Genomic DNA, 27,022 nt, shown 5'->3' with positions numbered 1-27,022 from the left:
AAGGCATAAGCTGTGACTAGCATTGGCCAGAAAGGAGGAAGCACAAGGACAAACAAATGGGCAGACTGGAGCAATTGCATGAGTCCTTTAGAGGATCGAAGGCTCTGTGCTCACTCAGGGAGGAGCAAAGGCTGCTTGCTTGTTTCTCACATGTAGTATCTATAAGCAATGTTTGCTTCTGTGAAAGAAACATGCTTTCACCATGAGCTTAACAGAATTCCCTCAATGTAACATTCAAAACAAGGAAATTATGCAATACCCTTAGAAAATCACTTGTTCTGTGCCAGTGAAAACATGCTGAGACAGGTGACACTACAAGCCTTCCAGTGAAAGTCAGCTGCAGCAATGCAAGGCATTTGGGATGCAAACAGGTTGACTGTGGCTGGAAGCTTTGGAAAACAAACAAAGCAGAGAAATGCTGCATGATACCACGCAGCTGATGGTCTCTAGACTCGGCACCAATTGACCTATGCTGCTACTGCTAGCATGTCTGCAAAAAAGGTCCAATTTGCAAACCGTTGTTCATGGCTTCCTGCGTAACTCCTCAAAATTATTCCTTCCAATACACTAACTGAATGGTGTGATTATGTGAGCATGCGCTAGTAGAAAGATGAGGTGAGCTGGGTCTCAAATTTGGACCCTTGAGTGGCAATTCCACTGGAGTTTCATTCTGGGAGGGTGGATGGGAACTGCAGAGGGTTGGTGCAGAAGTTCTTCCTCTTCCACTGCACTGCCAAGATCAAGTTGAGCGATTGCAGCCAGCTTGGATAAGAGAGGATTGTTACCTTCTAGGAGTTCACAGGACGAATCCATATCACCAAGAATTACTGCTGCCTATATCATTAAGTTTGTGGGGCTCTGCACATTTTTAAGGGTGGCCAGGCCTTTCTCAGGAAGTCAAGACTGTCTTGTTATCTGTGAAATGTACCATGAACTATCAGGTAACCGAATCCTGTCAGAGCTCTGTGGCTTCACCTGTGGCAAGACCTTGAGAGATCAGTGCTCAGTGCTGGTACTCAAAAATCTGTTTGGCTTCCAGAGCAGACACTCAACACCAAGGAAAGCTGGACCTATCTTTTCTGTTCACTGGTGCATCTTGCTTGACAAACAACAGTACAAAAGGAGGTGGGGCTCACTAGCTGTGTGAAGCCCTTTCCCCTCTCCTTACTACCTATGCCAAATGAAAGAAAATACGGACAGATAGTGCCTGTATCATCTGTATGAAGTTTAATCAAGCTAGTCAGCTGTCTGTTCCTTTTTTTCATACAGGAAGACAAGGTCTGAACTGGGATGGCAGATCAAAATGACTGGGGGCATACAATTTGTCCTCTGGTCCTGAAGAATGCATTAAGTATCGTTACTAATGGTAAGGCAAGGAAATCAACTGTGGCATACCAAGCACAATTCTGCCAGACACAGGGCTCACTCCCCTCCTGCTGAACCTGTGAAACATAAAGGATGGAGCTTGCATGTTTGGCTGTGGTGGAATGGACAAACACAGGAAAACCGAAACAGCGGCTGTGCGAAGGCACCACACAGTTGGAGTTCGTACAACAGAAGAAGGCCAAAATATCAGCTCGCTAAACCTCTTCTTGTTCTGCAACTATAGCTAGGTCTGTGCCACTTTGAATGGGCACTGCTCTAGAGCAGGCTTGAAAGAGCCTGCAGAGGTGGATTTAGTGGATAATTTTAAGATGTGATACATCTGCCTAGCAAAATGTTTGAACCACATTTCTCTCCATTCACTACAGGAAGAGGTGGCACTTCTTTCTGTATATCTCCATCTACACTCAGAATGAGGATCAGTGACATCATCTCAGCTACAGATGTCCTTGGGCACTCTAAAACTTTGGGTCAGGGCCGTGCCGAGTACTAAATGCAAGAAGAGCACTTTCCTTTCTAGTTGTGTAGACCCATACCTAAATACCCGTACAATCACAAGGTCTCTTGTGCAGGAGCACTGCCAGCCTGAAAGGCATAATTCTTACCAGCCCCTTCTGATAAGATCACCACTGGGTAAATGGGAAATATGGTACAAACTGGCCTCTGATGGTACCCGAGGAATCTCTGCACACCTGAAGGTCAAATCTGGCTCTTCTCAAGCAGAACAGATCCAGTTCTCTAACTGCGCAGATAGAGAAAACTAAAGCCAGCCCATCATTTATGGGGTACAGCTACACAGGTCAGGAGGGACAGGATGGAAAAGATGCCACAGCTGTATTATTTGAGCTTGAATTGATCAGGTTTATAATTATAGACTGATAAAAAGGAAGCCAAGAAAAAAACCACAGCCATGAGCAGCACCCTCACATCTCTTCCTGCTCTAATCCCAATTCTTTCCCCACCTTTTATGCCTTTAATTTTCCCACCAGGTTGACTATAGTAAATTCACCTGTCTTATTTAAAACATCCTTAAAATTACACTTAGAGAAGATATACATACGCTCTTCACAGAGACGGCCCATCCAGCCATCTGGACATGAGCACGCGTTTGGTCGCTCACATACTCCACCATTCTGACACGGGAACCGACAGACAGCTGGAAAACAGTAGAGTTGTCATGTCAGACTCCAGAAGGTTAATTAGCAGCTGTTCAGCATCTTGCACAGATTTTTGGATTTGTAAGGTTTAATGTAGGATAAATAAAGGTAGTGAAGCTCAGAAACTAAGCTTGGCTTTGATTTCAAGGGCTACATCATTTTCTGGCTGTGTGCATGCGGCTAGGTACTGTGAGTGGGAGAAGGTGGGAGGGAGCATATGTAATACTATCCTCTTTATTTACAGTGAACAATTAGATAACCAGGAATTGTCTCTGTACTACTGGAAGAATGAAACATTAGAAGTTTTTAGCATAGTCTGGTAAATTATCTGGACAATGTTTCAAGGTTGATGCTGTGCTTTACCTGTTTTTTTCCACTCTGTTTTGTAAAACAAAATAAAAACCATTTCCTATTTTTTTTCTTCTAAACTAAATCTAAAATAAATTAAGCTTTCTTCTAACCTTGGTATGAAACACAAAGAAAATACTGTCTGGTATAATACAGGGTTTGTCATTAAAGTAGGATAAAACACAGCAGTAGCACATAAAATTTTTATTGCATTATCATCCAGAGTAAAAAGCAGTGCTCTGCAAGGGTGCCGTGGCGGCACAGTGAAGTATTTTCTTATGGAACCCAAAGTGTGATTACAAACCTCGCTTACTATTCATGCTGACTGCTGTTCCTTGACAAACACAACTCTTAACAAGTACCTGATCATAAAGGTGAGGAACTTAAAGTGGCCTCTATCATGCTAGCTTAATAAGTTGCCTTGACTTGAGACAGATTTTGGACTTTATCATCATGCATCTGCATTGCGCTGTATCTCGGCTAATACATCCAGGGAAACCAGGCCTACTTTACAAAATGGGTGTCAAGCTAACTACAAACATGTTAGACTTAAAGATCACTGGAGCAAGCATGAACTGTCTCATATTGGTGTGCATAGTACATACACAAGATCAAAGCCTGTGGCTTCTAGGTGATACTACAGAACAAATAAATAATCAGACTAAATTCTAATTAGTGGTAGTTATGAATACAGTGTAACCTCAGGAAAACCAGTCTGAACTGTTAATTGCATCCTATCTTTAATTACTTATTAGAGGAGCAAAATATGAGTTTAGGCTTTGAAAGTGTTTCAGATCTTGTTCAATTTTAGTATTAAATACAAACAGTGGTTTAGCACACTGAAACACTGTTCAGACCTGAGATCCCTGTTGGAAGGAATGCAAATCTTCCACCAATGGAGCCAAACTTGAGTGACATTTGCAGCTAAGCTGTGCCAAGCTGCAAGCTACAGCTTGGAGTCGCTTGAAATAAGGCCAAAGCTTTTGCCGTTTTATTTTTCAAACTCAGAGCCCTTACATCAAATGTCAACTGATACTGAATTTAGGAAGAGATCTTAGGCCCTGAGAGGTTCACAGAAGTTGTAATATTTTAACAGATACTTTGCACAGTTTTGTTATAGAGATGTCTATGATAACATAGGCAGTTTGTGTCTGTGTGTCCACTAAAGCAGAACAATGTGCAGACTAGATTTTCTCCGTGCTATGAAACATTAAGAAAGTTCGATACAAAAACATTTAAAGCTCTGTGTAATCCACACCACTCAAATGATATTCTGTGAATGAAAAACAGGATGGCGGGGATAAGGCTGACATGTAAATGGGATCCCAGGTTGAATCCACAGTCCAAGAAATATAGTCTCTGAAACCTATTCTGTCTGGTTCTGTCAGTGGAGAAGCAGATGTTTCAGGAGTTTTAGAAGTCACTCGGGATGCAACTCCAGCCATACTCAGCAGTTCAGGATCTCAGGCAGAGATCCTTTCCTGGGTTTGTGCCCAGGCCCTAGTTGTGAAACTCTGAATGAGTAAGACAGTATAATCTCTAGGTGTGCACTTGTTATACCCTGATTTAGGAAGAGAAACTCTGTGTCTGTAGCTGTGGGGATTATTATTCATTCAGCAGACAAGACTCGAGAAAGTCTTAGGGTGGGGAGTTAAGTTGGGATCTCATTCTTCTCTCGGGCTAGCGTGAAAACAAGCAGGGCAGATGCAGGCCTGATCTACTGGGGACAGACAGGGAACCATTAATTGCAACTGCAGTTACTGTAGCAGAGCTCATATCCCAGCTATCAATGTTAAATCTTTTGAGATCTCCTTGTAAATCCATGCCTGATAATTATCTCCACAGGACACAGAAGTTACACTAACATGGGTAAGGAGGTAAAAAAAGGCTCTTGACATCTGTTCTCAGCTCTGCCACAAAGCTTTCATGTGGTACCAAGTGAACAATTTTCCCCACGTCTCAGAGCTGGCCCCTCAAAATACTCGTTTGCTGACCAAGTATGAACTTCTTGCCTTGCACCTCCATACCAGAAGATCATTCCTAGTCAGCGAGATGCAGGCAGAGGGCAAACACATGGCACAGCTTTTAGAGAGGAAAGATTGGAGTTAGACAAGCTGGGTGAATCTGTGCAGACTGCCAAGTCCCACAGGTGTTTATTATCAGCAAAACCACGGTAACCCTTCTCACCCCTGAAACTCAGATCAGGACCTGGCCTGCAATCTTTAACTATCAGTGATTCAGGCAAGTGCAGCTGTGGTTAGAGCTCTCCCAAAGAAACGAACAAAGTCTGCTTTTTAATTATAATATTTACGTTAACTAACCCGTTTGACTGGGCCAGAACATTTCATGCAGGCTTAGGACACATTAATAATCAACTCACAGTGCCAAAAACAAGAAATGCTGCATGAGTCATTACAAAAACCGCTTTCATGTCGCTTCTGATGTAGACCACAAAGGCTTAGGTCTTGTAGGCCTTTTGTTAGGCAAATCTCTCCTATGGATTTTAAAGAAGTTCTGAAAGATTATTTTGATGTGTGTCATGAAAACACATGTCTGTCCTCTCAGAAACATCTTTGGTCTCTTTTAGCTTCCCCTTTTAGGTGGAAAGAGGGGGGTAGTTGTTATTTCCCTGCCTTAATACAGCAAAAGGCAGGTTATTCCACTTTGCTTTCTTGTCCTATGCCCTGTTCATCTGTCTACCTCATCACTTCCTCTGTTTCAGGAAATTGTTATCCCTAGTACTTAATCCTCTGCACAGTCCCAGTGGACTCAGTGGTGTTGGAAATGGGATACATGTTTGACAGCTCTTTGCAGATCAGCCCTCCCAGGATGTTAGCAACCTGTGGCAGTAACCTGTTTTAGCAGAAAACTACAGCCATTGGCATAAGGTAGGGTTCTGTATAAATAACAAATACAAAATTAGAATAAAAAGTAGTAATTGGTGATATTAAAGAGACAGCTGAAGAATCCAAAGCATTAAGACCTGAAGAGATAATATCCAAATAATTTTCCTAATGAATATCTAGCTTATGTTAGAGTATGTATTGTGCAGAAATCTGTTGAATTCTGTAGCCATCACAGTTTAGAAAGCAACAATGAGATACTAGGCAAACTTTTCAGAAAAGGCTTGGTGGCTTGGGAGTGTATGTCTTTAGTGGGACTTTTGGATCCCTCTTGGCATCTGAAATAACTCAGATGCTTTTATTATGAATCTTCCCTATTTGGCTGCTGGACCAGCTGATTCTCCATTGCAATGCCAAGCCAGGGTCACATCACCAGGAAAAAAAAATGGTTTTCAGTTGCAGCTTCTCTATTCCTGAAATGTTCAGGAGTTGCAAGCCCATTTCTTTGGCTCTGGATCTTCTCAAAATAATCTACTAATCTGTGATTTCTAGGCCAGGCAATATAAATACCGTGCCTGGAATTAACAGAGAGCTTGCTTCAAACACAGTTTTTGCCCACTAGGACAATTTAACTTGTCTAGGTTAAGACACTGACAATGTTTTGGCGGCAGAATTCATGTAAAAGAATTTGCACAGGAATCCTAATTAGTTGGGCTAAGCACTGGTAAGTTTCTACCTCTGTCTCCAAGGGGCTTTCGATCTAAACTGAAAAAGGGCAAGAAGGCAGGAAGTATTATTGCTTTTATTTTGGACATGGGGAGCTGAAACACTTGTGGAAAGAGAGGTGGACCTGACAACTTTAATCATGACTGTGATGTTCCCAGATCAGTGTTTTGGCACCTTTCGTCTTCTAGGGGAGTTCGCAAGCTTTGAGAATGGGACTGCTTATGACTGGCCAGTGATATTCACTAAGGTTTTTGCTTTCAGTACTCTCATTTCCAAATAACATAGCTAAGGCACAGTTTGCAGCATGGTAGGAGTTATACTGCCCAAGACAGACTTCAGGATGCCAGCGAGCAGCTAAGTTACCTGCTGTATGACAGCTGAGAGCTGCAGGGCCAGTCAGGCTCCTGATGTGGAAATCGCAGAAGGCAAGGTCTCTTCCATCAAAGCCCCATGCTTTGAAACTCCTCTGCTATGCATCATTTTTTGGTTTTAAGTTAGTGCTTGAAGTTGCTTTTATTTGTATCTGTTTTTAACTGTTTAGTTTATTACTACTATGTTTTGTGTGGCCCTCTCCCACTTTCTATATCAAACTGATTATCTGAGTGTTGAGTGTGGAGGAATTAATTTTGTAATTTAAACAAGCACATGTTTTTAAAGCCCAGCAAACCAAACAGTGGCAGTTTCCTTCTGGTATGACACTGGTGTAAAAGGGCAGACTTTGCCTTCTCCATTTTGTTGAAATCATGAATTTTGCTTAGCTCTTAGTCTGCATTATTTCAGTGAGTTGTATCAACCCATCCTTAAGTATTTTATTGCAAAAGAGTTTTTGGGGCTATCAGGCTCTAAACACAGTGAGAGGCTAAGTACCCATCTGATCTCCCACTTTTGTTTTCCGCAGTGCTTGATCTTTAGCTGGGAAAAGATAGATACATTCTAACTTCTAAAGAACAGTTACTGACTGGCAGTCCCTGTTTGAAACAGCTCAACCTACCAGCATGATGATTTGTTCCCTCACTTTCTCAAAAGAGATTTGGGAGAGAGGATCTTTGGGTGTGGGATACACCAGTGTTGCAGAAGAAACTATAGGATTAGCCAGGAGTGGAGATAAGATCTGTGGAAGCCTTCTTGCACTTGGAAATAAAGCAATATCCTGCACTTAAAATGCCCTGGGTGAAATCATGGCTGCACTGAAACCAGTGAGAATTTGGCTTTCGTTTTACTGCAGCTAGGATGATATCTTTGTGCTTATGGCAAGATCAGAAATGCGCTTGTTAACAGAAAATACTCATACCTTTGCAGGTGGGTGGTGTTGTCCATGTTCCATTTTCTAAGCAAATGCTCCGCAGGGGCCCTTCCAGCATGTACCCACTGTAGCATGAGTAGGTAACCATGTCTCCATACTGATAGAAGCTACCACGGATCAGAGCATTCTCTGTGTGAGCTGGGGGCCCGCAAGATATCTCTAAAGAAAACAAATCGCCCAGAGGCTTGGTCAGCTGCAATGTCTGCATGATACGATTTTAAATCCTGGACACAGTGCTTTGCACAAAGGACTGAAGAGGGGCCGAGACACCTCAGTTACGGGAGAGCAGTAAGGAGGGCTTCTTCATGGTGCAGACGCAAAGCACTCACAGGGTGAACCTGTACTTACACCCATATGAGTACCTGTGAGCAGGAGGATGGTTAGGAGCAGCAATTTTAGGTAATGCAACAATGACTGCATCTATCATACACATAGCAGACACTTTCAGATGGTCAGCTATACATGAGGCCAAGGCTGTAGGGTCAGGTGATGTCCTAGCCAATACTGTTGGAAGAAGCCAAACAGTTTTCTGACATGCTTGAAAAAGGGTGTCATACCTCGTATCAGTGTCAGTTGATACAATAAAAGATATTACCTCTCCCTACAACCTGTGACTCACCTATAGTCTCACAGCAGTCATTTGTAGGATATTTGGGGTATCCAACAACCCATCCCAGCAGCAGTACTTACAAAAGGTAAATTGAAAAGAAAATGATGGTAGGGCAGGAGTGCTTTCAGTGCACCAGCCCACACAGACACATTCTGCCTCCTTCTCAAGAAATAACACCTCTTTCATAGGGCTTCTTAGTTCACCTTTATGTGCCAGGGTCTCCAGCAGAGACCCAGTTTACACCTTCAGAAGCTTTCCTGTCAGTGGAGTGACACACCTTTCCAAATGACAGCTGCAGACAGAAGCTCTCTTCATCCAGAATAACTGCATTTAGAGGGTTCTGCCCACACATCTGTGCTGTCGTGCTCCGGTTGTGATACAGCTGTTGTCACCAACCCTCTAGAAAGGACCAAGCAGGACTGCAACTCCTGTACTTACTTTCACACTTAGCTGTTGTTGGAGTCCACGTTTCATCAGCATTGCAGGTGATCACAGACTGCCCTTTCAGCTGGTAGCCTTCCCTGCACCTGATGGATACATTCTGCCCAACATAAAAATCCATTTCAGAGAGCAGGGCGTTTTCTGGGATTATGAAAGGCACTGGACAAGGATTTGCTGTTCAAAGAAAGGGTGTGAGGGAAGAGGAAAAGGAAGGAAGGAGAGAGAGAAGGAAAGAAGAAAGAGTACTTTAGAAGAATATTTCCAAATTTCAAAATCAAGTCATACAAAGAACAATCTGCTCACAAGCCCCATTTGTAATTTGATGTCAAGTTATGAGATTTGGGCTTACAAAAAAATGACAAAAGGCTTGACTCTCTGCTGTTGCGTGACTTTTTACCATACTGTACAGACACCAATGGAAGAGGTATTGAGGATTTAAATGGAGAATATTTTACATGACACTATCAAACCACTCTCCCTTGGCCTGCCCCTTTACCAAAACCTTACTGTAAAATGATTCAGAGCTATTGTATTTAGCTGTTTAGAGGGTCTGGAGCAATATAAAGCAGCAGAAAATCCAGGTATTTGTACAGAAACCCTCAGTAATATTCATTAGAATTTAAAATTTCTCTGATAGTCTTATTTATTGCTGGCTGTAGGCTTGCCAAGCCTTTTCTGAATAGTCTGCTGATCTGTCATCATAAATGTGAGAAAGATTGGACTCTAAATACAGCAGAGATTGATGCCAGTTTCCTAAAACTAAAACCATACACGTCCTTTGTTATGCAACAATTAAATGTCTCAGCTGCTATCCTGAGACTAGACATTAAGATTAGCTACAGACAGATAGGGCAACAAGGAAGGCTACTGTGGGTGTATGTGTGCAGTGCATGTGTGTGTAAGGTGCTGTTTCATAGAATAATTTATGAAGTCATTTAGACAATCTCCTTCTCAAAGCAGGGCCAACTACGTCAGGTTGCTGAGGGTTTTGTCCAGTTGAGCTTTGAATACCTCCAAGGACAGAGACTCTACATCCTCTCTGGGCCCCTGTTCCAATGTTTGACTGCTGCCATCATGAAAAGTTTCTTCTAATATTTATTTGGAATTTTCTGTGTTGCAATTTGTGTCCATTGTCTCTCATCCTATCACTGAGCACGTGCGGGAAGTCTGTTTTCTTGTGAAGTTTCCTTTACACCCTACCAACAGTCAGCTGTAGACAGCCATAAAGTTTCCCCTTTGCTTTCTCTTCACAAGGCTGAACAAATCTAGTTCTCTTACCCTCTCCTCATATATCAAGTGCTTGACTCCATTTGACTCCAATGTAAGCCAGTTTTCCAACTAAAGGGATCAATGTAGAGCACAGTTCATTCTTTCACTATCACAAAAATATACTCAGACAAGTTACTGCTTTAACATGGCTCAGTAGCTGCTCCCTTTGTTCCCCCATAAACATGGGATGCACCCCAAGAGGCAATCTCCCAACGAAGACCAAACCAATCTTTTCAGCTACGAATAACAAACTCTGTTCTTGGCCACTCCAAAAGAAAATTACAGTCCATCTCCACAAGGATCTGCAGAAGTTGCTCTTAATTACTACCCCTTTAAATAAAGAGCAGTCTGGTCTTTAATGCTTACAAACTGAGACCACTTTTTTGTTACAAAGCAAACACACACGTTTACAGAGAGGGATGGGATTACTCCATCTTCCATCCTTTGTGCACTCTGCTGCAGGTTCCCCTTCCAAGCTGTATCCCCTCTTGCAGAAATACTCTATAGTACTGCCAACTGTATTGTTTTCATAGATCACCTTCCCGTTCAGCAAGGAAACTGGAACTCTGCATCTGGTCTCTGCAAAAGAAGAGCTCTCATTAATTCAGCTTGATATTATTCCAACAATTCCTGACTTATTCACACAATACATTTAAAGTAGCAACCACAGACTAATAAATTATAAGGAATATTATGGATGAGTTCAGTTCGCTGGGAAGAAAACGTAGCCATGCTGGGGAAGGAGCTCCTCCCAGTGATGGAGAAAAGCCACAGCCTCCTGTTTTTCAGGTCAGCAGAATCTCACAGTGTTGGTGAGGAGAGGACACATTTATAACTTCCTGCTGGGGTTAATAGGGCAGAACATGAATGGCTCCTTCTCACCACTGAGAGATACCTCAGAAGCTTGCAGCCCTTTGTGCCTTCCTTTTCACCAGACTGGAAATACCGGACAAGATGCAGGAAGGGTTGCGACGAGATGCTGACACTTACATTACTAATTGCTCCACTCAGGACTTTCAGCTCTGTTTCTGAAGCCAGCAGGCAGACAGCCCAAGCGGGGTTACCACTACCACAGAAGAGACTCTGTTCTTTGTCCCATTTTCCATATGATTTCCCTGGGATCTGCATAATAGCAGGATGACTGAAGAGTAAGCTACCAAAGACTGAGGCAAGACTGTCAGGCAGGTGGAAGAGACTATTTTAAGGATGTAACAGCTACCCTGTTCCTGAAGGGGCCGTGCCTGACCTTGTTCAAGACAGTCTTCTTAACTTATGGCTTGTTTCAGAACTGCTAGCCTGTAACTTTTCTTAGGTGCCTGGACAGGTACTTGAGACCTTCTCTCCAATGTGGATGATAACAACCAACTTTGCAGATTGCTGCTAGACGGGCTGCAAAGCACTGTGCACTACAAGGTGCACAGTGAGCTGTGTACTGTGTGGTCACCCACACAGAATCTGATGGTCTCTTCTACGAGAAACAGGTCCTGCATTAAAGGATCAGTCGGGCATTTGCATCTATCACCCAAGACTGTCTCCATCACAAGGAAGGTCACAACTGGCCTGCCCTCACGCTATTTCTGCAGCTCTGGTGACAGGAACCTAACATGTACCTTGAGTGGAAGATAATTACCTGTCTTACTCGGGTGGAGCTGTCAGAGTATCCTGGTCCCCTCTGAATATGTGTGAGGAGCTGGGTGCAGAGAAATCAACATCCCAGCTTCATGTGAGAATGCCAGGGGCAACTAAGGAAGGCAAGCAGGATCTAGAGTCTAGCATGGGGAGACCAGGAACGTGAGCAGCAGGGACAAGAACAGCCTTAAATGAAGTGTGATGGGCAAGAAATGAACTAGTGTGTTTCTGAGAGAAAAGGAAAGGTGGGAAGCACACAGAAAGCCCAGGCTTTGCCTTTTTATGGCAAAGAGGCTGGGAAAGGGGAACACCCACACTTAAAGGTTTATAATGTATAATGTAATTTATTAAGCTTCCATATGCTTTACATTTTGAATAGTCATCCAACAATACTGAGTTCATACTTGGGATCTCAGGATTTTGTGCTGTTTTTCTGTTAACAACAGCCTTGTTTCCACATACCCCTGCCCAGTCCATATGACACAGACAGTTCTTGCTTGGCACTCATTCTGCTTTGTGGCAGGAGCAACAGGACCTACTGAAGGAGCATTTCAAAGCAGTTATTTCCAGAATGGTAAACATCATACATTCATGGTGCGTGTTCATGTGAGGAGTGTGGTGGTGAAAGGCTGAGCTGCTGAGACAGTTCTCAAGACAACCCTGCTGCTGAGTTTGAGACCAAAAATTCAGAAAAGAAAATCAACCTAGCAACTGACTTTAGAAGACTGCTGGGAGAAAAGTCATTTGTCCTCCCAATCCATCATCTTCTGTTACGGGTTTGATTCTCTGAGATGGTAAGCAGCCTCACCTCTCATTAGGACTGTAAAACTGCAGATTAAGACCCTAAAGAAAAATCATGTCCAAGATCCCTTCTGCTTTGGTAATTGCTCCCTGTGAAACATTTCATCTCTTGTGCACCATCTCAGATATCATCTCAGGCATCTCTCAGGGATCATCTCAGCCATTAATGCACATTACAGAACCATTTCCAGAAGCAGTTCAATTCCTGGATCATATGGTATGCATGCATAAGGGGGGCACTGTTGTTTACCCCACATCAGAATGTGCTGGGGCCATGAGACCAAACAGTTACCTTCACAGAAAGGCAAGGGTTTACTCCAGCTCCCATTGGCAAGACACGTGATGTTCTGGGGCCCAACAAGATGGTATCCAGAGTTGCACACAAAGGTCACGTTACTTCTATACGTGCTTCCTGTAGGCATGGCTTCTGCTTTTTCTACTAAGGGATGCAGCCCACAAGTAATTCCTAGAAGAGGAGAAAACTTTTTGGTTTTGTACAGATAACAAGGCTCACTGTGTATATCTGCTACACATAGTTTGACATCTCATTTCACACACTGAAATCAATAGAAAGACAAGGAGAAGAAAGAAGCTGTATAAGTATTATACGGAGTAGGGTTATGCAGTGCCTTGTCTGCCCTCTCTCCTGGTGTTCAGGCTGCAGGTGTTTCAGGTGCCTACCTGAAAGAGAACCTGCTTAAGTGTATCTAATGGTATAGTAAAGGTGCCTATAAGGTGCCTTCAGTCAAACAGAGAGTGATCCAGGGTATTTCCTCTGACCAGAGCAGAGGCTGCATTTGCAGGCTCCTTTGCTCCCTGTACACTGGAAGGTGGCCTCAAGGAAAATGGCGGTAGTTAAGAAAGATCTTGTCCCCTGCCCCACTCTTCCTATGGAGACCAGACAAATTGGTTAATTCTGAGAGAGAAGAATGCAAGGGTGTAGGAATGTGATATCACCACAAGAAGGTGGGAGATAATTTATTGGTAAAGGCTATGAAATCTTTGTATTTTTTTTTTATAAGCTGTGTGAAATAAGTCATAAATCCTTATACCCATGCTCCTGCAACTAATTGCCCTCTGCTGTGGGGTTACTAGAAAGCCAAGACTTGATCCTAGGGAGTACAACTTTGAGCTCCAGACACAGAGTGGCCACAATATATTAGCCTTGGCATTGCAAAGTGCAGAGCAAATCAAACACAACAGGCCACGTTCCTCCCCTAGTGATCTGAACACAGCTCCATGCCTGTGCCATTTTAATGCGCCAGAAGGAGCTCCCTTCAGATCAAAGAGGAACTGCCAATGAGAACTGCTCAGCTGGCTTTTCCCTTGGCTTCTCCTGTTACAGCCCTCCGGCTGGAGGGGGAAACCAGGAGGAAGCCAGCAAAAGCTCTCTCACAGTTTGCTTCCCAGCCCTCCTGGAAAACTGCCACCGTTTTGCTCTGCTCACTACTTACTCGTGCACGAAGGGACGGAGGGGCTCCACTTTTTGTCAACGTGGCAGATCCTTCGGCTCGGTCCCTGTAGTTCAAAGCCAGGGTCGCAGCTGTAAAGAGCCTCGCTGCCAAACAGGAACTCCTCTCCCTGAACAGATCCATTTTCTACCATCTCCGGGGGCCCACATGATATCCCTATAACATATGTTATATGGGAATATGTTCCAATCAGACATAATGCAAACAGTCTGTCCTACTCCCAGCTCCTCCACAGTTTATACTCTGTGAAACAGGGGAAGAACATGGTGTTTCTACAGGCATTCCCAGGTATTTGCCCCTAAGTAGAGCAAAGATACAGTAGAGTAATCATGCTTGACTCTTCCAGTTACTGCTAAAAGACAAAATGCATCGTGGTGGTGTCGGCAGGAAGCCTTGGGAGATTCCAGCGTTGCCACTTACAGTCAATAGCTGAAAACCACATAAGTATTTATGTAGCCAACTCCTATTCCAGCACTGCAATCAGTGGGAATTAGACATCTCACAAAAGTGTAGTACCTGAGAAAATATGTGCCCACAGGGTTAAATTTCAGGATGTTGAGCACCTGTGAATCCTGGTAGCTCTGGTGTTCAGAGGTCCTCAGTAGCCCTAGAAATCATGACCTCAAGTGCCAGAATTGATTAAACTTCAAATATGACCCTTCAAAGGTGGACAGTAATCTGTTACAGCAAGAACACCAGCTTTCCTAATGATCATTGCTGCTTTTTATATGTTTAAGTTTTTGGAGAAGGCTCTATACTGCTCTCATCTTATTTAAAAGTGAAGTTAACACAAAAAGTTTAAACTTTTTCACATCATTAATGATTTCCAAAAAAGTATCTAAAGACTCACAAAACTAAAACAGCAGAAAGAATGCATCAAAGGCTTGATTGTGCAACCAGCCCTATCTAATGTCTGAAGTAAAGGATCCAGAAATGGAAGTATTCAAAAGCACTAGTCACTTTGGGAGCTGTTTGCCCAGTTTTCTTGGGGGCTGGGGAGTAGAGGAGGAAAGTGTAGTGATTTATTTTCCACTGTTACCAGTATACACCAGCAATTTTGCAAGTCTTCTAGGATATATCAGTGGTACTTACTGAAAATTTTAGGTATATGCAGACAGTCTGAGTTATAAAGCAAGGAAAACAAGCATTAGCATTTCTTGCTGAGTAAAACCACCCTTGACCAAATTCACCAAACAACAACTCAGGTGGAACCTACTTCTGCACACTGGTGCTGTGCCACTCCAAAGCTTGTCTCCTTGGCAAGTCCGTTCTGTATCACCCTATGAAACAAAAGGAAGAGCTCAAAGAACAACTTTACTTAGTGATCTCTTCTCTCCCATCAGCCCTAGGATTCAGCAAGGACAGTACATTTTCCCCCCATAGGCAACCCACACAAAGAGAAGGTTAAATGCTAGAGACCAAGCCTGCTAGGAGACTTTCGGTAGAACTCCTTCCTGAAAATTGCAGGGTATTGTTGACAAAGTTTGTGGGCCAGTTAGGCAGTTCTCTTGTCTTTCTCCATGGAATATCATCTCTCTTGACAATTGCACCATTCTTGTTTCCAGGAATGTGCTACAATGGTAAATTTTCTCCTTCCAGTACTCATTTAATGAAAATCCAACTACCATTTTTTTTCAAGAACAATACAAGCAAGTACAAGCAACTACAAGCAAGTACAAGTTTTGTAACAAGTTTTGTAAACATACTGTACTAATTTTGACCATATCCCAAATGCTCATTATTTAAATTTGCTAATAAACTATTTCGTTTCTTTCTTATGTACTCATTTTATAGCCAGTCTAATGCCCCATGATTAATTTCCTATTTCATTCCAGGACATGGAGAAAAACATCTAAATTTGTCCCTTAAAGTAATGTACTTTCATTACTAAGCAAATCCATTGACAAGGCAGCTATCTGAAACGAGAACGTACACATGGCATTACACCCAGCAGACTCTGCCTTCCACAGGAAAAAAATAGCAGGGAGGCAAGATTGACACTAGGTGGCGAAGCTGGAATACAAAACTTGGCAGGACTTTTTAATATAAGAATGCACTGGCTTATTATCACCCAAAACTACACTAAACAGCACTTCTACCCGTCTAATTACCAAGTCATCCCTCCATCCCCCAGCAATATTATATATGTAACATACATATTACAAATTGACTTTATTATTAGCTGAGCATCCTCTAAACTCTCCTGATTTTTATATTTGAATTTGGCAATGGTCTCTTCTCTCTGGTTGAGAAAGCAACTCTTCTAATTTTAATTCCAAATGCTGTCAGATCTAGCTGCTAGCATAAAATGTGCCTCCTGTATTACAGAAATGCTCCAACTCACTTTTTGCCCCTGTCTCCTTCTCCTGTGCTTTCTGTCTTGTGGCCTATGCAGATACTCCCTAGAGTTTCTGTCAGGAGGAATACCCACATTTTTGGCCATACTCCATGGGACTACCCCACTGCAGAACCAACAGAGAGATGCTCAGTGCTCTGCTGGTTCCACTCCTGGCTGGATGAATTCACGTGCAGGAAATTCTTATCCACTGTTGGTGCTACCACAGCCCCAGGGAATGCGATCACGCATTCTGCTATGTGCTCGCAAAACACAGTACTAAGAGACAGCCCCTGACCTGGAGATATCTTGCTAGCTCACGCCTCTGGATGGGGTTGCTCCCTATTCTGCCATCACCTGGGGACGGGGGAGGCCACACTGTGCCTTGGAAATGTATTTTCCTTTCTCAGTTCTCTGTAGCTTGTGACAGCACACCTGAGGCTAGCATGGGTCCTGATAACAAGCCACAGTGGCGCCTCAGAGCTCAGACGGGGCTAATCGCCCGATGCCGATACTAAAAACAATGGACAGAGCCAGAAGGAGAGGGCTTTGTTTCCATCTCTATCAGGGAATAAAGCTGCCACTGAACAAGCTGCGGTCTCTTTGCCTTATTAAAACAAGAGATATCACTTCCATACTTCCTAGCAATATCACAGAACTGAGGGCGGCAGAGTCTATCAGGAGCTTTGAGTCTGACAGGCACAAAGCAGCAGACATAGTCCTTGGGATATTATGAAATTGAAGGAGGAAAGCAGCCTAACTGAGGCTGGAGGTCCAGTTAAATAGAGGTGAAAAATTAACTCTTCAATGGTTTATGTTTGCAAGCATATAACAACGGTCACTGATGTAACAGAAAAGTTGTATTTTCAGAGGGCTGAAACAGCATGCACTTAAAACCCCAAACACTGGAAGGTGTCTGTTGAATATGTATCCTTGGCCAGGATGCTTATATTTGCCTCAATTATACTTTAAGACATTCAAGAAAGATCCCAGACATGCCTGTAGCATTCTATAGACAACAACAAAAGCAGACATCCAATGTCATTTTCAGCTTGGGAAATATATCACTATTGGAACAGGCAAAAAACATTCCCAGAGTCGTCATATCAGAACCAGAAATGACAACGAAAGGCTTAGTGTGATGGGGATTCAGCTTCCTTACTTGCAGTTCATAGCCAGAATCACATTTATAAAGAATCACATCTTCATAATTGTATTTAGTGCCAACCACAAATCCATGCTCTGGAGCTTCTGGGGTCCCACAGGACACAGGAATGCAGATGTCATCAGAAAACAGTGGCACCCAAATACCACTCTCCTGAAAAAGAGATGTGAAAAAAAAAAAGCAGGAATGCATCATTTCATATGAGAAATTCACATTTAAATAAAAAAACTAGGAAAGTCATAGTAGAAACATCTAATGGTTGTTCAGATGCGGTTACTGTAACATTATTTGTGCAATCATCTTTAGCGACACTCAGTAATTCAAGCAACACTTTAAGACAACCTAGACGAACTCATCTGTGACAGGAATGTTCAGCCTTGATGTATAAGACAGAAGGAAGAAAATGTAAACAGGGAAATGGAGGCTTGGAAAAGCAAGGTTACTTGTACAAGATCACACAATAGTGCAGTGAACACAGCAGGTAAAGAACCAAAACTACAGCTGTCTGAAGCACCATGCTCTGCACTTCAGTCCTGGGTGCATTTCTAATAATATGACAAAGTTCTTCAGCTGCCCTCCTGGAACTGCAAGAGAAGTCTGATACCTGGAGAGGCAATCAGCAAAAATATGGGAGTAAAATTAATTTTCTTATGGTCTGTGCTGACTTGTAAGCAGCAGCAAAGCAAAACCAGCTACTCCTGCAAAACCATACATGCTCAGCTTTACTCATATGAGCTTTACTCATTTGACTTCAAAATTTATTTGCAAGCTTAAGTAACAGATGCAAGCTTGCATCTTATATGTAAGAAGAGGCTACTAGCAGAACTGATAAAGTCATTTGTTCTTTAATATACAGGGAATTGAAGTTTCTACAGCTTGCTCAGTGGAATAAAATGTGTGTTATCTGTTATTTTGGAGAAAAGAAAAAGCTGTGCACATGATCCTAAAAATATATTAGAAATCTCAGACATCATTTCTCAAAAATCTCAGATATGATTTATTCTCTGAAATGTTCCTCTGAAATTAAGTGGAAATGCATTAAAAGGAATGCTTTTCTGTAGGACAGCATTATTTTTAGATGGAAGAAGAAATCATTAGTTTCTAGTTCTGAAATCTATACATGGAAAATGAATAATCATTCTTACGGGGGAACAAGGATACATATATTTTGCAGGACATGCTTTATATTTTTAATGTGATGAGTGCAATTAAGGGCCAAGAGCTAACTGCAGATCAGAGCATGGGGAGGACTCTCCCGCAAAATAAACTGTGCAGATAACACTGTACCTTGCACGTCGATGTGCTTGCTCCCACCAGAGTATAGCCTTCTACACATGACAGAGTGACATTAGTATTCACGGTGAAGTTGTCCCCAAGTACGATTACATGGGTGATATTTGCTGGGAGCGGACACTTTCTGGGGCAGCAGGAAATACTTTGAGGAGACCACTGTCCATCTTCCTGACAAGTGCATATATCCACGTCTGTCACCATTGTGTAACCTTCCAGGCATCTGCAACAGAACATGAACATCTGACCACAGGCATACATCTAGAGACAAGCTAGTCCACAAGTTACAAATCAGGCAGTCATTTTCCAGCATAGCCTTCTATAAGCACACCTAGAGATTTCTCTATTATTTCGAGGTAATATTTCAAGAAGCATGTCTGGGCTGGGTTTATTCTATGGCAAGAGCTGGAARTTTTAGACCTCATCTCCAGCTGCTTCATGCTGCCGCAGCAGCATGTTGGAAAGTGAGTTGGTGGCTTTAGTGCTTGGAAGATCCTGACTGATTTAGGAGAATCCCAGTACTAGTGCAGGTCCTGCACTGCCTTTTCTTTGTGAGGATGATTTTCAGTTAGGTAAAGAGCATGTGAGCACCAAGTGCTCTCAATGCCGCATTTATAACCACGAGCAATTCCAAAGACACTCTCATTTTCTTCTATGAACAAACCAAGCTTCAGGCTGGTTGTGAGCTGTTGTGAAAATTAAGGCTGATTTGCTTTGTTCCATACAATGCATCATGAAGTGTAACCCAGCTGGGCTGAAGAACCTGGCCATCAGTGGGTTCACTTGTAAATAGGTACATACAGTCACCCCCCCCCACACACACCTTGTTAGGATGCAGGGAAATGACTGATTACATTAAATTCCTCCATGTGCCATCTCCCATTTCTGTCTATGACTATTAATTGCCTTTACTGACAAAAAAGCATCCACCCTTCTGCCAAGGGAATTTCTCTCCTCAGAGAAATGGATCTGCAGCGTGCACACTCTAGGGAACTAATACCAACCCCTCTCTTGTCTCTGAGAAAGGAGTAACCGCGTATCAACAACAGTTGCTGACACTGCAGTGTGGTAGTGCAGAAAATGGGGTAAAAGGAAGATCAACACTTCTGTATTACAACAAGCAACTGAAGCAGCAAGAAGAGGTAAATGGAGTGCCGAATGGGGACATACTGCTGACTGTTGCTGCCACCTGCTAAAAAAGCTGAACGTCCAGAGAAATGTTTCAAAGGAGGTGAGGAGGAAGACAAAGAGGAATGGGAAACTAAAGGCAGGGGAGGAGTGCAGCCCCAGGTGCCAAAATATCTTGCTGGAGTTCTGACAGTGAATTTCCCAATAGTATTCTGTTTGTGCAAGGCAGCGTGGGATTTGTCAGTCTGAGCATGTAATAAGGCACAGTGTTTCTTCCAGGTCTTAAAATCCTGTGCTAATTGAGGATGCTTAAACCTCCCATCTTCATCCCTTAAAAGATTTTATGGAAACCGAAAGGCAGCAACCTTCTTACCTGTACTGGACCTTGCTCCCATAGGTGTGAGTATTCCCAATAACTTCTGCATTTGGGACAGAAGGCGGTGGGCCACAGCTTAGCAGCTCACAGCGTGGGTATGGCTTCTTCCAGACACCTGTCTCAGCACAAGTCAGCTCTGGACTCCCCTGCATGACAAAACCCGTCATGCAGTTATAGATGATGGTGTTCTCATCTGCAGAGCTGCTCCCGTTGATAAATGTGTTGGGGATCACAGGTGGGGAGCCACAGGAAATCTGTCCACAGCGAGGAAACCCAGAACTCCACTTGCCCGCTGCTTCACAGGAGATTTCAGAAGGCCCTAGTAGTTTAAAGCCCTCCAGGCATTGAAACTGGGCACTTTTACCACAGCTGAAATGTTTACCAAGAACGACCCCATTCTGAATCTGTGGCACAGGACACTCACAGGGGAGGCAAGATGGAAGGCTTCCACTCCAGGAACCATTGGACAAACACTGCCGTAATGGATTACCATGGAGCTCATAACCAGGGAAGCACTCGTACTGGACAAATTCCCCATAGGTAAAGCCTGAGCCATTCAGAAAGCCATGGGAGATGTCTTCAGGAGGTCCACAAATGACTGGATCACAATGTGGAGCTTCTGAATCCCAAGTACCGTCATTCTGACAGGTAAGTGTAGACACTCCTTGCAGGCTATAACCTTCATTGCAGTGATACTGCACTTTCTTCTTAAAGCCAAAATCTGAGCCACTGGTTTTCCCATTAAGGAGAGGCAGTGGCACAGGGCAGATCACAGCTTTGCAAACTGGAGTGATCCCACTCCAGCTTCCATTTGCAAGGCAGACTCTACTCTTGTCCCCGTCTAACAGGAAACCTTCTTTGCAGCTGTACTCCGTACGTCTCTGGAATGTGTATTCCTCTCCAGTCACTTGACCATTCTCTAAAACTGGTGGTGGGCTGCAGGAAACAGGAATGCAAATCGGTTCACTGCCATCCCACTTCTGGCTCTCCTGGCATGTCCTCTGCGTGGGGCCATTTAACTGGTATCCAGGATCACACTCATAGTAGATAACACTCCCATATGTGTAGTTTTCCCCTTTTATGTTTCCATTCATGAGCTGGGTGGGGGAGCTGCACATTATCACCTTGCAGTACGGAGCAGTGTTACTCCACTGACGATCTGGCAAACACAGCCGTGTGTCGGGGCCAACAAGTGTGAAACCTGGCTTACAGGAGTACTGCACCACACTACCGAGCGTGTTCTCAGTAAAATGCAAAAAGCCATTCTCTGGAGGTGACAACAAGGTACACTCTATTGAAACACAGGCAGGGGCAGTGCCATTCCAGGCCCCATCTTCTTGGCAAGCTATAACAGCATTTCCCAACAGCTCGTAACCAGAATAACATGTATATAGAATGGTAGCTCCAAATAAGAAATTGGTCTGCTGCATTGCACTGTTCCCCTTCAAAGAACTTTTGAAATCTTTCCAGTTGTCAGCTAGTAATATGTGGGAAAGGGAGGGACTCTCTGTAACACTCTCCTGGTCAGAATGTCTTTCCCCATGTCTCACCTGCATGTACTCCCCAAAGTCAATGTGAGGAGGCAGGCCACAGTCTGTTGGGAGGCAGGTTGGAGTGGAGCTAGACCAGCCTGATTCTTCACAGGTCTGCATGGCGAGGCCAGAAAGCTGGAAGCCCGGTACACAGCTGTAAATAACCATGGCCCCATAGCTGTAATCTGCACCTTCCACAAAGCCATTCTCAATGGGCTGAGGGGGCTGGCAATTTATGGCTTTGCAGGAGGGAACCTCTGTATTCCACTGCCCTGTTTCTAGGCAACTTAGAGTTTCCTCCCCTTGGAGCTGGAAACCTCTGTCGCAGGAATACCTTACAGTCTGCCCATAATGGAAGTTTGTGTACGAGTATTTGCCGTTGAGAATCTTCTTAGGTCTTGGGCATTCAATAGGTTTGCAAACTGGCCTTCCTCCTAGCCACTGGCCATCTTCTCCACAGAGGATAGTGGTGTTCCCCATCAGTTCAAACCCTGGCTTACATGTATAGAGGGCTGTGCTAAGGAAGGTGAGACCCTGCACATCGACAATGCCATTCGGAATTTCTTCTGGCTGGGGGCACTCCACAGGAATACATTCTGGCAAAGGCAAGCTCCATGATCCGTCAGCCTGGCATCTAATTGTAGACTCACCCTTCAGCAAAAACCCATCCACACAGATGTACCTCACTGTGCTACCAAAATGAAGGGATGAAGTCAAAGGGTCACCAAAGGGGATATATGGAGGCGCATGACACTGTACAACCTTGCAGAAAGGAAAGGAATCATTCCACTGTTGGGAGGGCAAGCATTTCAGCACAGAGGAGCCATGCAAAACATAACCCTCCTTGCAGGAGAACTGTACAACACCAACTTGGTAAGCCACCTCCTTCAAGACCAGCTGGTTTTCTGCTAAGGGTGGTTCTGGACATTTTGTTGGCACACACTTTGGGCTTTGCTTCTTGCTCCATTTCCCAGACTTCTGACATGTCCATGAGACATCCCCAATCAAGTCATAGCCTTCATCACAAAGAAACTCAACTTTGGAGCCCATATCAAAGCTTTCTCCCTTGGTGTAGCCATGCTGGATGGGTGGAGGTTTTCCACAGCTGAGGGGAACACACTGAGGAAGTGATTCACTGTACCATTGCCGATTGGCTTGGCAGATAAATACTGAGCTCCCAACCAGCCGGTAGCCAGACTCGCACTCATAATTCACCTGATTCTCAAAGAAGTGTCCAGTTGTTTCCTGTAAAACAGATAAGACAGGGACATGTCTGAAATGAAGATTCATTATTGGGGTAGTGCAAGGTTGATTCTACTACTTGTGTATTCTTGGTCTAATTTCTGGCTGCAAGGCAGCAAGGGCTGTCTTCAAAGAAACGAACATACATAACTGGAAGTGACACAGCACATCTCGCCTCGAATGATATACTCTGCTGCTAGGAAAACTGAGGGCACCACCAAAAGAAAACAGAAAATGCAAGGTTTAAATGTAAGAGCTAGAAAATATTTCCTCTCTATTCTCTCTTCATCACCCTTGAGGCCAAAAGAACAGGAAGACAAGAAATGGGCCAGGAGAAGCTGACAGGAAATGGCTTATTGCTTTTATGACTCTTTAGCTTACAGCTGTACAGGCTAGCTTTCAGGCTGGAGCCTTCAGGTGTACTGAAGGTGCCATATGTGCAGTTGCAGGGTCTTGAGCAGGCAGCTGAGGAACCTGCAGAAGGTGCAGACTGAGCTGAGATTGAGGTATTAAAAAAGGGTCTCTACCTGGAACAGCTGGAGGAACGATCCTGCCTAGGGAAGATAACACAGAGTAATACACAACAATTAGAGGATGTATCTGTGTGAGAATCTCAACACAAATTGTTGCTATTAATGCTGGAAGCTCAAGTAGGAACTAGGATGCAAACCCCCTCAAATTTTAGCAAATGTAGAGTCCCTGCTGGCTGGACATATGGAAGGAGGGGAAGTTCAGTAGAAAAATGCTTAAAAGAAAACCAAATCTAAATCTTTATGATAGTGTTCTTGGATCTTCCTTACCACAATATTACACTTGTGCATCAAAACACAACACATTAAGTAGCTGTTACAGCTTTTGGCTGCCAGAAGGAGATCTTTACCTTCAGGTGTACTGTGACTTAATTTGACAGGGAAATGACAAGTTCTGATTTCAATAAAGAAGTGTGCTTGCATCCAAAGGAGAGAAAGTATCCCAAAGCAATTCATCTATTTCAAATCAGATGATTCTTTTTTTAGCAGTGAAAAGAGCATGGCTTGTGAACGGACAACAGTACTTCACATGTCTCTAAATGGCAATGGGAAGCCACCCACAGACTGAGCAAATGAAGAGTGAGACATTAAGGAAATCAATTGATTGTCATAGGACACCTCTTGAGTCTCCTAACTGAAAGACCACTTGAAGAGAGGAAATCCCATTAAACTGCCCATATTTTTGAATCATATCAAGACATTTGATCTGCTACAAATACACCCCATTTTCCTTTGCTTATTTATTCCAGTCACATTCTTTCTCAATTTTAGCTGGAAAGCAGAAAATAAAATACAACGGTGGCAATTCTGAAGACCCATCCATTTTGCTACAGAATCAGGCAGCTGAGAAAACTCATTCTGTACCTTAATAAAGCCATTCTCAAGCTGGGGTGGTTCTCCACAGGACACTGGGTGGCATGTGGGCAAACTGCCACTCCAGTTGCCAGTGGCTTCACAGGTCCGCTTCTTCTCCCCCTTGATGTAGAACCCCTTGTTGCAGCTGTAAGCCACCACTGCTCCGAAGCTGTAGTTGGTCCCACTAGCATAGCCATTGCTGATGTGGGGAGGTTCTCCGCAGCGAACTGGGATGCACTGGATACTCAAGGGAGAAGGATTCCACTGGCCACCTCGAAAGCACTCGATCTTGGCTGAAGTGTTCAGAACAAAGCCTTCCATGCACTTGAAGCTCACGATGGAGCCAGCCGCAAACCTGGCTTTACTGATGGACTCCAGGATGCTGTAGGAGACGGTGGATGGCTTTTCACAGAAATCAGCTATGCAGTGGGGCATCTCCCTGCCCTCCGGAGGCACCCACTTCCCTTCTGCATTGCAAAGAAGCTGAGAGTTATCGGCCAGGCTGTAGCCATCTGAGCAGAAGTAATAAGCTATATCGCCAAAGAGGCGGTGACCACTCTCTGGGGATGCATTTTCCACATGGGGTGGTTCATCACAGGACACTGCCAGGCACTGCTGGTGGCTCATGCTCCACTCACCGCTGGCTAAGCACTCTATGGTTGCAGGGCCAACTAATGTGTAACTGTGGATAAGGAAACCACACAGGAAGTCAAAAAGACAAGCATCGTCAAACCCTACCCACTGTTTCCTGAAGTCCCCGCAGACCAAGCTTGCTAGCACCCTGGAAGATGGATGAATAGAAACCTTTACAAGATATACTATCAAAAAATTCAAGAGGCAAATCGTGAAGTCTGCTTGGCCATGGATAAGGTATCCCAATGAGGGAGATCTTAGAACACCTTGTATATATTACTCCTCTCTGGACACAGAGGCAGCTTGTCTGCCCATCTGATTACAGTTCCTGAACTTGCATTTCGGTACAAACTTCTCTTCTATAACAAACATAGTAATGCACTCTGATAGTCCATCTACTCCTGAAAGAAATTACCCCCCACAGAATTTCTTCCTCTTTAGCAGATCTGAATGGAGAAGAAAACAATGAAAAGTCCATATAGGTCATTTGAGTTCCTGTTCCAGGCATATCAATTTATTTTTACACTTGCAAACAATGAGAAAATCCTTTGCTAGTTACCCAGAAATGCTGTTGATGGTAATGCAAACGGTAGTTTTGTAACAACTTCTTCCTAAAAATTCACTGTTAAGACTGCTGTGAAAGCACATGCTTTTAATACTCAATAGGGATAAAAACCATAATCTTCTACAATGAAATTCTTCTACATGGTTATGGTTAGTGTTGTTGTATTTCTCTAACCTGTCTCTGGCATGCAGTGACAGGCATTACTCCATGCTGCTAATTGTCCCACATAAATCCCAGCTGTTTAAAAATGCAATGTATTATCTGTGGCTTTGTTTTTGCTTTGTTTTACATTCTCTGTTGTGTGCTCCCACAGAAAGCAAAGAAACAATATGTACTGCAAAGTTCCCAGTGACTCTTTCTAGCTGTGGATTGGGAACTTATTGTTCAGATTTTGATGGCAACACCTGTAAAAGCGTTGTCTTGTTTGCAGAATTTGTTTCCAGAGCATCGTGACTGGACTGCAGAAAAAGAGTCTACTACATGCCAATATTTAATATGATCCACCCTATTCTTTGTCACACAGGCAGCACTGGTCCTTTTTAAATGCTGTTATTCTACCCCATTTAAAATGCTTGCATAGGCAAGAGAAGCAGCATTTTGAATCTTAACACAGTCAAGAAAACACAATAAGGAGGATTTGTTTCAATTATATTTCAAATAATACTGCAAAGCCAGTTCATAAGAAAAATGCTGCCATATTCATGTACCTTTTTTCATCAAGAAGGAGCACAAAATCCTCCAGTCATTTAGGGTAGGACCTTGCAAAGCTCCGCATACCTGCTCTGCCTTTTGGGCAAAACAGCTTCAAGAAATTCAATGGGGCTGCTCACAGGCTGTAAAGACAAGCATGTGCAAAAGTTCTTGCAGGATCAGAGCCAGCATTACATTCATGCTAGACATCACCAGAATGGAACTGTTTCTCTGATGAGATTTACTCTGTAAAGCTCACAGCAACACAAAAACTACACTAAGTAGACAGAAATCAGAGATGAATAAGGCACCCCAATAAACAAGAAGTGAAACTTTTAAGGAAGCAGAATTTACCACACCAGAACAGGTAGGTTAGTCCTCATACACACCAAATACCACTGATATGGTGTGAAGAGAAATGAAGAATTCCTTATGAACAGGGCCTTGAGTTTACCTCAGAAGTACTAGTTCTGTAGTAACTCCAAAGTAAGGGGATTTCTATTGCACTGCTCTGTCATGCATTCAGCCACTTCACTCCACTCCACTCTCCTATTCCAGGGTGTATTCAGCTGGCTTGAAGTTGACTACTTGAAGAAATACCTGCTTGGGACCCATGCTAACCTGCCAGCCCACAAAAACAATCCATCATCTTTAATTTCCAGAGAGTTCAAAGAGAAATTGTAAAAATGAATTAGTGTG

The 27,022-nt window shown here is 43.4% G+C and overlaps 1 protein-coding gene across 1 annotated transcript in view; it reads right to left on the bottom strand.

Moving 5' to 3' along the window:
* The window catches only part of SVEP1 (sushi, von Willebrand factor type A, EGF and pentraxin domain containing 1), a 130,549-nt gene that overhangs the window by 4,716 nt on the left and 98,811 nt on the right, over positions 1-27,022 (bottom strand). The window contains exons 37-47 of the mRNA XM_026061554.1: positions 24,445-25,117; positions 20,274-23,053; positions 18,770-18,995; positions 17,480-17,635; positions 15,199-15,262; positions 13,965-14,138; positions 12,803-12,976; positions 10,486-10,659; positions 8,809-8,985; positions 7,749-7,919; positions 2,444-2,539 (exon numbers count right to left, since the gene is read on the bottom strand). Coding sequence (XP_025917339.1) covers positions 2,444-2,539; positions 7,749-7,919; positions 8,809-8,985; positions 10,486-10,659; positions 12,803-12,976; positions 13,965-14,138; positions 15,199-15,262; positions 17,480-17,635; positions 18,770-18,995; positions 20,274-23,053; positions 24,445-25,117 — 4,865 coding nt within the window. The remainder of the gene's footprint in view (positions 1-2,443; positions 2,540-7,748; positions 7,920-8,808; positions 8,986-10,485; positions 10,660-12,802; positions 12,977-13,964; positions 14,139-15,198; positions 15,263-17,479; positions 17,636-18,769; positions 18,996-20,273; positions 23,054-24,444; positions 25,118-27,022) is intronic.

Source organism: Apteryx rowi, unplaced genomic scaffold (genome assembly GCF_003343035.1).
Source record: "Apteryx rowi isolate R43461 unplaced genomic scaffold, aptRow1 scaffold_182, whole genome shotgun sequence".
Lineage (NCBI taxonomy): Eukaryota > Metazoa > Chordata > Aves > Apterygiformes > Apterygidae > Apteryx > Apteryx rowi.
This window is presented reverse-complemented; position numbering and strand designations above follow the sequence as displayed.